Source organism: Filicampus tigris, chromosome 20 (genome assembly GCF_054856515.1).
Source record: "Filicampus tigris isolate MCC_2025a chromosome 20, RoL_Ftig_1.0, whole genome shotgun sequence".
In the NCBI taxonomy this organism is placed as follows: Eukaryota; Metazoa; Chordata; class Actinopteri; order Syngnathiformes; family Syngnathidae; genus Filicampus; species Filicampus tigris.
In genome coordinates this window covers 412,501-424,885 of record NC_141236.1, presented here as the reverse complement: position 1 = coordinate 424,885, position 12,385 = coordinate 412,501, and the positions used below count along the sequence as shown (strand labels likewise).

Here is a 12,385-nt window from a genome sequence, read left to right as displayed (position 1 = left end):
AACTGCAATGGCCTACATAACTGATGATCTGCAGACCATCTCAACAATCCTGGCCCTGTTCACACTCCCACAGGAAATAGGGCATGTTTGTGACAAGGCAATTTTCTCTTGTCTCACCAAAGAGAAAACCAGTCAAGCAAGGGTCTGTGGCCAACCAGAATCCACATGCACATGCGCTCCTTCCTGTCAATGAATTAAATTAGCGCTTCCCTCCAAGTCATTTGTGTCAAAGTGCATGCATGTGGTATGCAGGCACTTGGTAAATTTTGACGAGTAATCCGTTCCATAGCCGCGTTCAAACGAGCCCTCACACGCACACACACTGCATTTCTTACTTTGTGTAAAGTAGAGGTCTGCAACTTAGTTTGGCGGCGGGCCAAGGTTTTCCTAACAATCCTATCGCAGGCCGAAATTATATTTTCATCAGACAAACGTGCTGTAAAAATATCAAAAACATCAGTTTAGTTTTATCATGATATTGATGTCACAGTGTAATATCAATTGCAGTATCGTGTGAAAGCTCACAGCACTTCAGTACGCCTGTATTGCTGGAAAGTTCACAGTACACGGTTTTGCTCACTAATTTGACAGTATCATAGTTTTTAGCATCTTGCCCATTTCTAGTTACGGAGTTCTTGCTGACCTGCTTGTATTGCGAATACTGGCACCCGATTAGCCGCGTGACACGAACCCGGAAGCGGCGTGCTCAAACGCTAAACTGGCGAGCAAAATTACATCTTATGGACAATGGCTCATTATTTTGCAGTGAAACAAGACCAGGACTATAGCAAGGAATTTTTAGCACCATTCCGTGCTCACCACATACACAACAAACGGGGTTGCCGGCGCAACGTGCTCAGCTGAGCTTATTTTTGGTTTAGGGTTAGGCCTGGGCTAGATCATCGATGTCTTCTTAAGAAGTTATCGCTGATGCCCAGTCATGTCCACTTAGTTGATGGACAAGTTCATCATTATAAGTATGTCGAACATTCCTGACCATTTGTTTCCTATCCTTTATGTCGCCACTCATTGTGAACTGAATATACTGTACATGTGATCTGAAAAAGGCACATCGTTGACATGCCATTCCTTTACAAAACCGCATGTACCTCTGTTCACTAATGTCAGATCCAGCACTTCATTTCTCACTCTCGTCCTGAATCTAGGATTACCAAAATTTAGGGGTGGGCGGATCGATCCAAATATCGATATTATTGATACCAAGCAAGTACTTGAATCGGATCGATACTATTGTCCTGGGGTCGATACTTCGCTCAAAGCGCTGCTTCTCCCCCCCCCTCTATCTCGCCCAGCGCCTCCTGCTACTCTCTGAAACTTTGTCTACAGGTAGCCGTTAGTCTACAGGTAGTCTACAGGTTTTTTAACAACCTTATACCCCGCCCTGCCTGCGTTGGAATACACATTAAAAAAATGCATCCACACATAACCGCAGAAGTGCGTTTTCAAACGCACGCCAAGCCTCTAGGCGGCAGTAGTTAGCCAAATACTGTCTATTTGGAAGAACTTCCGTCCTTTGACATCACTTCTACAAAACCAAAAACACAGCGCCAAACTCGTTCGGGAGAACCGACAAAAGGTCAGAATTGCTTTTAAACCTTTCACAGAGAAGCAGTGGTTGGTTGCGGACAAATAAGTAAGCAAAAAGTGCATAGAGAATGGCTATAACCAACGCAGCACCGCGAGAGTCCATGTTGACTCTAATGAAAACACAAGTTGTGCAAGTGACGTCAAAGCATTGTTGTCGCACAGTGATTACGTAATTCTCCGGCTATACCCGTCCAGACGAAAACGCGGATCATCGGGGTTGGCCAAGATGGCGGCTTGAAGAGACGGAGATTGTCGAGCTCTCAGCACAAAACGGATTTACAGTATACTCCCGGGTAAAACTGAGACATATACCCAAGTATTCCCGACGTCATTTTCACCAGATTTAAAATCTTGAACCACCAGAGACCAAAGGTAACCCCGGAGGAGCTGCAGAGTTCCACAGCACAGGCGAGAGTATCTGTCTATAGGGCCACAATCAGCCGTACCCTCCACAGACCTGGGCTTGATTGATGGGTGGTCAAAAGAAAGCCTTTACTTTCATCTGAAAATAAGAAGGCACGTTTTGACTTTTCACAAAGGCACATGGGAGACTCTCAAAATGTATGGAGGAGAGTGCTCTGGTCAGACGAGACGAAAATTGAACTTTTTGGCCATTAAGGAAAATGCTATGTCTGGTGCACACCCAACACATCTCATCATCTTAAGAACACCATCCCCACATTGAAACATGGTGGCAGCATCATGCTGTGGGAATGTTTTTCAGCAGCAGGGACTGGGAAAGTGGACCGAGTCAAGGGAAAGATGGATGGTGCTGAATATAGGGGTATTCTTGAGCAAAACCTGTATCAGTCTGTCACTGTTTTGAGACTAGGACGGAGGTTCACCTTCCAGCAGGACAATGATCCCAAGCATACTGCTAAAGCAACACTTGAGTGGCTTAAGGGGAAACATATACATGTTTTGGACAGCCCTAGTCAATGTCCAGACCTCAATCCAATTGAGAATCTGTGGTCAGACTTAAAGAATGCTGTTCACCAGTGAAAATCATCAAACCTGAAGGAGCTGGAGCAGTTTTCCCTTGAAGCATGGGCAAAAATCCCAGTGGCAAGATGGGGTGAACTCATAGAGACTTCTCAAAAACGACTTGCAGCTGTGATTGCCGCAAAAGGTGGCTCTACAAAGTACTGACATTGGGGTAAGGGGGGGGTTTGTACTCCAGGTATGTACTAACACAAAACTCCAAGAGTTCTTCACCCCTGTCTTTTGACATTGGAAGAGCCCCATATTGTATGATGTGCATTTGCATCAGACCCTATCACAGCTGGTGTCTTTTCTATTTCACAGAACAAGACCAGCTCCTTAAGAACTATCGTTGGTGCTGGTTCCCGATCTGCCATGTATGCTAAGACAAAGACAAAGTTGTCTTTTTCCCAGCACAAGTCATTTATTCATACAACCACCGTATCCTTATTTGACAATATCAGCAGCAATTGACAGCTAAGGTTAGGGGTTGCATAAATGCAGGCCCTGGTGTTTTAACCATTCCTGTTACCCTGGAACAGTTTCCATCCCTGGAGCTTCTACCTAACTTTGTCTCCATATGTCCATGGTTGTGAATGCAGCATAATGCTACGTTCACACCAATCGCGGATGAAGCGTTACGCTTCGCTTTATTCGCTGGCGTTTGACTGCGGGAAATTTGAAACCAAATGTTGCAGTCGCTCATTCGCGCACAGTGGAGAGGGGAGGGGCTGCTTCTCTTGGCAGTAGACAACAGCATTTTTGGACATCACTTGACATCAATTGAATCGTGCCGTTGGAAATGCCCTCAACGGATTTGGTGTGAATGCAGCATAAGGCTACTTTATTCTTCTCCCCCGGGCGACGTTGTGAGCACGTTACTGCGGCAATGCAGTTTGACTTTATACTGGCATTCTTGCCTACACACAGCATTCGTTTGAAAATGTGTTGCAGTTTCACTCCAAGTCGAGGGGTGTCACTGCGGCTTATACTGAAGATGACACCACAGGGCAGATTTTCCTCTGCCCTTTACAGCAAATTCCGGTCAGCGCTTTTCCTGCTGAGCAACAATCAAAACGACAGCGACTACAATGGATATTATGCCTGCTACAACAAAGGGGCCTAGATGACTAGATAATGCATTTAATTGTACGAAAATTTTGTAAGTAGAGACGTGTTTTCCATGTAAATGCCCTAATCCATTCCAAGCCCCCCAATATTCAGACAAATATTTTACAAAGCATAAAGATGCATCAAAACATGTAACAAATACATGTTGCAATTAGATTATTGCACAATAAAAGAGTTGTGCATAATGTAAAAAAACAAAGATTTACCTTTTAATTCCTGTCCTCATCGCTTTTTGCCCTCTTTGGTTCATGTTCTCTCTCAGAAGTGGTTTTTGCCTGGCGTTTTGTAAAGAGCTGATTTAATAACGTGGCGACTGGCGATACATTACGGTCATATTGTTTGGCGAGATCAACCAAACGCATCCCCTTTTCATACTTTTCTATTAGCTCTTCCTTTGTTTGTATGGACAAAAAATACAATTTTCTCTCCTTTTTTTTCTTTTCCTTGTTTCTAATTCACGTAAAACTATCGGAACACCTCATGACGCGAGGGGCGAATGACGAGGACACTGCATCCATCTATCTTTCTACCTGTCTATCTACACACACACAGACATACGGAAGGTGTCCCTCTTAGCCAATGGGACGCCAGGAAGATGCTAGGTAATAGCCAATGGCAGAGCAGCTATGAGTATGCTGCGTTCAGGAAACTCTAGAGCTGCGATTAGCACCCCATACTGATAGCAGCAGCCCGTACTGCGAGTAACAGCCCATACTTTTACCTTTCGTATCCTGAAATTTCTTTCGTAACAAGAGGCAATATTTTCCTGTTGAGGCGTTTCGTAACTTGAAAATTTTGTATGAAGAGACGTTCGTAAGCAGTGGTACCACTGTATTGCGAAATCAGGACGGTAGCGGCAAATGTGGTACGTCAGTATGTAGGCTTCTTTACACACACATAAGTGACATAACACCCACATCGCTGCCAACCTAGTTTGCTTCGCAGCAGCAACAAGCTACGTGTTGGATCCTCTCCTTTGTGTTAACAAAATAAATTGCCCTCGAAGAACCGAGCCAGGGAAAAGTGTACGTCATCGCAACATGTGTCATAACAGGACAATCACGAGAGAGAATGCGCACAGCGTCATATACGCAGCAACAATTTGATGATGTCGCAGACGTGACGCCAATATGCCACGCAGCATAGCGCGTCAGTCACGTGATGCAATGTGGCAGTTGTCGCCCATCGACATGGAAGTGTAAAGAAGCCTTTAGTGGGTGTGGTTTGCAAGTCTAGGTCATTCTTGGAAAAAATTGTGATATTAATCATGTACTTAATAATGTTAAAATACATGAGCTATGACAATAATCTTGTATTTACCAGTGTGGGATTCTTAATACTTGTTTATACTCGCGCAGTCGCTGCCCACGCGGAGTTTGCCTTTATACTCAACCCACATGCGTTGTTTTGAAAATGTGTTGTAGTTTCACTCCAAGTTGAAGGGTGTCGCTACGGCTGATAATTGCTCGAACACCACAGGGTGGAGTTTCCTCTGCATTTTCTGGCTAATTTCAGTCGCCGTTTTTGCTTTGCCGAACAAGGAACAAAGCGACAGAAACAACACTGGAGACCGTGCCTACTTAAAAAGGAACCTAGATTACTAGTTGATGCATTTAATTGTATTGTGAAATCAATCAAGACAGCGGCGCCGTAGGTGGTATGTGCGTGTGTAATCTTCTTTACACATGCATACATAGCAACTATGCCGCTACCAAGATAGCTTACTTTGCAGCAGCAGCAACGAGCTGTGTGGTGTGGATTCTCTCCTCTTTGGTGACAAATAAATTACCTTTAAAGAGGCTTTGTGTATTGAGGAACCTAGCCGCGTAAAGCTAAGTACATCATCGCAGCATGTGACCAAACAGAACAATCACGAGAGAGAATGCGTGCTGCATTCTACGTGCAACAATAATTTCAGATGTGTATGCGACATTTGTTGCGGATGTGTCACAGACGTGTCGCGCAGCACAATGCGATGGTCACATGATGCAATGCAGCCGTTGTCGCTCTTGCATCAGCGGGATTAAAAAGAGGCCTTATTAAGTATGTCTTTTACATAAACCACAAAATTTGGTGACTAAACTAACTGTGTTAGTTCCCATGTGTCATTAACAAATGCAGCAAAGTTGGAATCCAACAAGAAAATGCTGCAGCAAGCGGAATCAAGCAACAATGACAAAATAACATTTTGCCCACCAGTAAAATTTGCAGAAAATGTTCACACTGCCTGACATTGTAGAGCGCTTGAGTCAGCTGAACCAGGGACACATCATAGTCGCCAGGCTGACTGCCATGATACTTTTCTAACAGTGCTGTGTAGTTCCACGCCAAACTCTGGGAGATACTCAGCTCATACTCTATGGCTTCACTGGTCACCGAAAGTGCTTCACAGAGAACTGGAGGCACTGCAAAGAGTGATGAAAAAATTGAAAACAATTTAATTTACATATACACATGTACAACATTTTAGGCACAATCAAACTGTTTCTGTTTACTTCAGACATGTCAACAGCTATTTCACTTCTTGCTCTGTTGAGCAAGAGAGTGGAGAACCAAACAAACACGTGATGTGCTGGCTTACTACACTCAAGTGAGGCTAGGAGATTTTTATACTGTTTAGCCACAATGGCTACGAGCAGCAACGTGACAGTATTTCCCACTAATGAACATCTTTTAAAATGTGAAGTCTGGTTGGAATGTATTTCAACTTGAGGACAACACACCAAGTATTTTGAAACTTGGATAAAAGGTCCTGAAGTAATTGAACTTTTTGTGTGGGGATTTTATTTTTTAGGGCAATGCTTTTGTTTTATATTACCTATCAAAATTCTGGTAAAATAATAACACAAAACCCTTAAAATTACAGTAAAACAGTGTAACTTAATTATTTCACAACATCTCTACAGAAATTCACACATCTTATTTTACAATAAGAGCACAAGAATGGCACTAAATCCAAAAAGGTGGGAGGGTATGTTCCCCCAAAAATTTGAATTTGCGAATAGGGGAATGATTTTAAACATTTTGCCAATTTTTAAATGATAACCGTATTTTTCTGACTATAGTCACACAAGTCAAAAAATGCATAATAAAGAAAAAAAAAACATAATAGTCGCTCCAGAAGAAGTATAAGTGACATTTTTTTTTTTTGCATAATTCATTTTACAAAAACCGAGACCGCACCCAAAATCCTCGTTCCATAATCATGGGGGCTTTCAGAAATATGCTCAAAGCATGCACTACTTCACTCGTGCCGTTTGGACACTCAAAGCATCGTTCAAATGTGTTGTTTGGTTATTCAGATTCCCCCCCAAAAAGGAGTGCTGGACCCCAATGCGTCAGGCGGTAGAAATGTAAACCCATACTATAACTAAATACTGTAACAGTATCTTCAGCGAAAACAGACGTTTCAGACGTTTTCACTAATAGTAATAACAACAGTCCTTCATACATACGCCCGTGGCTAAAGAAGGTGGCCACTAGCAGTAATGCATGACTTCATTTTATTCTTCTTCCTCGATTTCTTCTATTTTCTTTTGGCGATTGCTAAATACTTTTTGGGCATTATATGCTTAAGAAAGTGGTAATGCACCAAAAGTATTTGCTAACCGCCAATAGAAAGTCAACACAATTAGGGAACAGAGATTTGGGGTGCCAGTCCAAGCTCTAATTTTTATATACAGTACAGTCAAACCTGAGTATAAGTCACAGGGACAGCCAAACTATTAAAAAATTGTGTGACTAATGATCTGAAAAGTACTTTAATACTGTCATTGTGGGACAAGACCCAATTCCACTGTGTGAGTTTAAGATACTGTATCATACTTAGTTCAGAAAACTTCATCTCATGTTCTTTCTTGCTGGCTTTGTTGAAGAGTCGAATTCCTGTGACCGTCATCGTGAGCTCAGAGAGCTGCTGCTCCTTATCTCTCTTTAAGAGCACCATAAAGCCTCCCAGTTCAGTTGATGGAAAAATGCTCTGCAAGGCAGCTGATACAAGCATAAAGTGAGTTGACATCCATAAACATACACTACCCCAAAAAAATATTGGAAAAGTTGGGCTAATTAGGGCCAGAGGTCCTTATTAAATTATTATGATTACCATTATTATTATTATTATTATTATTATTGTTATTGTTATTATTAAATGGATGGATATTATGATCATTATGTAACATATGCATATTATTATTATTAATATTATTATGATTGTGAGCGGCTGAAGTCAGCTCTACTAGTTTTTTTTAATGCGTGCTCATAATGCAGCTCATTAAAAAAAGTTTAAACACAAATCATAACTCGTGAAAGCATGACAAACATGCACTTGATTTTATAAACAAGCACATTTCACATTAAACAGCCACACACTTTAACACATTAGGGATGTCACAATATTGCCACGATATATCGTTGTCGTTATGTCATGATATTAATAGCAGCAACCTGTTTAAAAGCCCATGTTGTTTTTCATTTGTGCAACCACAGTACCATCTGGTGGTTAGTTTATTAGTGCAGTTTAATTTGATGCCACCTACTGTATGTTTAAGACCCACGCTAGTCGCCAGATGAAGGCCAGATGAAGGGGACCATAACACATGAGTTCCTCACAAATTGACCCGATTCACCCTGTGTGTGTGTGTGCATTAGCAAGTGCCTCAATATTAGGTGTTTGGTCACCGTAGGTCATTTATACTGTCCATCCATCCATTATTGATACCACTTATCCTCACAAGGGTCGGCATGCTGGAGCCTATCCCAGCTGTCTTTGGGCAGTAGGCGGGGGGCACCCTGAATTGGTTGCCAGCCAATCGCAGGGCACACAGAGAGAAACAACCGCACTCACAATCACACCTAGGGGCAATTTAGAGTGTCCAATCAACCTACCAAGCATGTTTTTGGAATGTGGGAGGAAACCGGAGTACCCGGAGGAAACCCACGCAAGCACGGGGAGAACATGCAAAAGATGATTATTTTGTATTTTCGTCTGATTGAATGTTTTTTTAAAAAAAAATAAATGAGATGTTGCTACAGTTACTAAGTACTTGAGTAGCTTTTTCACGAAGTACTTTTTTACTTTCATTAAAGTAATTATTTGGATGACTACTTTTTACTTCTACGTCAGTCATATTATTCTGAAGTAACAGTACTTTTACTTGAGTACAATTTTTGGCTACTCTGCCCACCTCTGATGTTAACTACACTATTTAAACTATTAGCACCACAGCTAATTAGTATTGTGGAGACATTTACATGCAACTGCTCATGTTTATTTGTGTTTGTAGTTCGTGTCAATGAAAAACCATGCCCACACCCACACAACCATATTAAACAAAAAATTAAACATAATATTGCTCACATGAACAAAACTTTGTTCTAACCAATAAAAGGTCCCATAAATCTGTCATACCAGCACATATTTTTCAACATCTCAGTCGGCCTGCTTCAGCCGAAACAGCATTGTGGACTACTGTAAGAATAATTCTGAAATTGATATCACATATTTGCTGATTATGCTAAATGAACATGTTTAGGTTATTTAATTTACAATATATATATGTATTGTAAATCAAATAAAAGAATGATGTGATATTTGCTTGCAATGAAGAAATTGCTTCTGCTTTCACATCTATTTTTATTACAACCTTCCGAGGAGAAAGTGAAAAGAAGAAGGAAAAGCAAGAAGGAAGACCCTAAGTTGTTGATATGACTGAATGTTTTTGCAGTGTAATGCTCTGACACATGTACACCATAATCTTTCTCACATGCACACACACAGGAAAACAAGTTCACGTATCTCCCAACAGCTTGCATGAAAACAGTAATTTCTCACCCACATATACACACATAGATAACAAGTGTTTCCAACGGCTTGCATAAATTCCCCGGCCCTTATGTTGGAAACACCCTTGTAACCAGGGAATCCTGGAAGTTAATAAATACAAAATGAACGGAGAGATAAGTTCAGAACGTATGAGAGGAGTGTTCTTGTCACGAGAACATCGCCAAGCAGAAATTGTGCTTTATCTCTGTTCTCGTGAGCTGGTAACAATAATTGAGCGTATTTCCTCTTCACCTTCAGTGACAGACTGTTACACCCTCGCTGTGCAAAGGAGAGATTCCGCCGTTCCTTCTTGCCTGCTGCTGTCAGACTCTTTAACAAGAACATTGTGTAGTCTCTACAAACTGGCGGACATTAGTGCAATTGTGCAGTCCTGCACCTGAGCTCATATCGTGCAATACCCAATATTCCCCACTACTGTAATACCGTGCAATACTCAACATTCCCCACTACTGTTAGTCTAGTTTTATTTTTATCCAATGCTGTTCCTTACATTTCACTACAGCACTGTCACTTAAGAGTATTTTTTCCTCTGGACTATGTACAGGCCGAAATGAGTGTTCCTCATATTTTTTATGTAGATGTAGGTTGGTGTGTATATACATGTGTATATACACATGTATATGCGTATATCTACAGAGGTTTGATCCTAAATGTTTGCCGTCAATGTTATACATTAATGGCCACATTATGCCGCCGCCCCTGTGTGACCTATATCTTTGCTACTGTAACAATGAAAATTTCCCCACTGTGGGATCAATAAAGGCATTCTTATCTTATCTTATCTTCATTGATGTTGTGTTATAAAAATGTCAAATTGATGAACCTGACAACTACATATATAGACAATGATACTTTGCGCTGCTGAACCAATAGGTGCGCATGACTGGCCAAGCCTATTTCTCTGTGAATGCTGTTATGTGCAAAAAGAGAATTTTGTGATGTTTTTTTACAATATCATGAGCTTTTATACAGCATGGTGAGCTTTTTATATATCAACCTCCCCACAGTATCGTGATAATTATGGTATTGTGACGTTTATATCGCGATATTATCGTATTGTGACATTTGGATATTGTGACATCCTGATAACACATGCAACACTAACAACTAAATGTGAATGGCTCTTCTGTATCACAACTGCACGTTGCCTAATTGCATCTCATGGAAATACGGTTGAAATTATTTCAAAATTAGGTTGTCAATTATTAGCCGTGGGTATAGTGTCACTTTCAACTTCTGGACGAATGTCATTGGTTTTTTTTGTCATTGTATGCTGCTAGATTTATTTATTTTTTTCTGTACAATAGATCAGTGATTGAAACATGAAGCTTCAAGATACTTCATGAACCAGTTGTTTTTCTGACTTCTTTAAATGGCACTCTGTTCAACATAGGGCTAAAAGTATACTGACTAGCCATTTCATAAACCCCTTTCTTTAAGCCAACAGTGCCATCTCTAGGACTAAAAATACATACAACTGGTTAATGAATCATCTTTGTGTCATGGTCCGTTTTCCCCCTTACTATGTTGTACCGCAGTTCCTGCTTCTCTCCTTCCTTCTCTGCGCTCCTCCCTCTCTGCAGTGCAGGAGGTGGGGCTTGAACTCTGGTGCGGAGACTCGCCCACTCACCTGAACCACATCAGGCTGATTAGAAGCCAGCCTATTTAACCAGCTTCTCCCCTTGTTCCTGTGCCAGATGATTCCTTGATCTCCACGTTGTGTCTCACCACTAGCTGTCAAATCCCTCCTGCCACAAGTTCCAGCCCCTAGAGTGGACAACTCCGGGTGATCTAGTTCCTAGTTACGCCTTTTGTTTTTACATGTATTTTCCCTGAGCAAGGTGATTTTTAGTTGCTACTTTGTCTTCCTGAGCATACATTAATTTTCTCTATTTTTGATCCCAGTGATTTTGTGTTGTTAGTTTGTGCCCAAATAAATTTTTGCCTTTTGGGTTCTTGATCTCTGACTCGTGGGTCCTGACCTTTTTAATTGCCTCACTTTGAAGCTTAATTTTCCCATCAATACACTAGATCATACTATTGCTATTTGACAGTGGAAGTGTTACTCTTATGTTCATTTTGTTTCAGGTCCAAACAATAGTTTCCGCTCAAACAGTCTGAGTTAGTATTTACTTAGTGTGTGAATTCTGCACCAGTGAAACGTTCTTCAAAGGTGAACAGCAGTTGCCATTTTTTGTCGCTTCAAGTGAGGGTATTTTATTTCCCCTCTATTTTACATTTGATATTTGATAGCTTCATATGCATTTTTGTCTTGTCAATTGGACACAGACATTGCTGTTTGTGGTTATCTACAATTCTCCTGTAGTAGTTATTTGTTTTAATACCATAATATTAGCGCTATGATGTTCATCTTGCCTTTGTATTAGTTAACATAGGTTTAAGGTTTCTTTTTTTCCAGACAGTGGTCTTTTTTCCCAGTGAAAAAACTTCTACCTTGCTGACAGTTTTGAATGTCACTTCACTTGCTGTACTGCTTCCTCATGACGTGTCTAAAAGCAGCTGACCGGGTCGGGAAAACCATCAAAATAAGTCTCCCCGACCCGATCAAGACTGCGCTCCAACCCCCCGCCGCTGTTGAAGGATGATGTCCCAGGCGGGTTGATGGTCCTGTCTCCACGCCATCTTATTTCAATTGCCTCCTTGATCTACTTTTTTAATTTATTGGTTTCGAATGTGATGATTTTGCTCTTTTTTTGCAGGTGGTGAATGTTTGTCCAGTTTCTCCAATATGATTTTATTTCATGATTTGCATGGGATTTTGTATATCATATTGCATTTCTTGTCAGGTGTTATGGTGCATAA

The 12,385-nt window shown here is 41.1% G+C and overlaps 1 protein-coding gene across 5 annotated transcripts in view; it reads right to left on the bottom strand.

Annotated features, from left to right (window-relative positions):
• Positions 1 to 12,385, bottom strand: part of cfap206 (cilia and flagella associated protein 206) — a 73,520-nt gene that overhangs the window by 29,868 nt on the left and 31,267 nt on the right. For all 5 annotated transcript variants that reach the window (XR_015083818.1, XM_086018562.1, XM_086018559.1 and 2 more), the window contains exons 4-5: positions 7,546 to 7,710; positions 5,917 to 6,125 (exon numbers count right to left, since the gene is read on the bottom strand). Coding sequence is in view for 4 of the 5 variants with exons in the window: in XM_086018562.1 (XP_085874688.1) it covers positions 5,917 to 6,125; positions 7,546 to 7,710 (374 nt within the window). In the remaining variant the exon portion in view is untranslated. The remainder of the gene's footprint in view (positions 1 to 5,916; positions 6,126 to 7,545; positions 7,711 to 12,385) is intronic.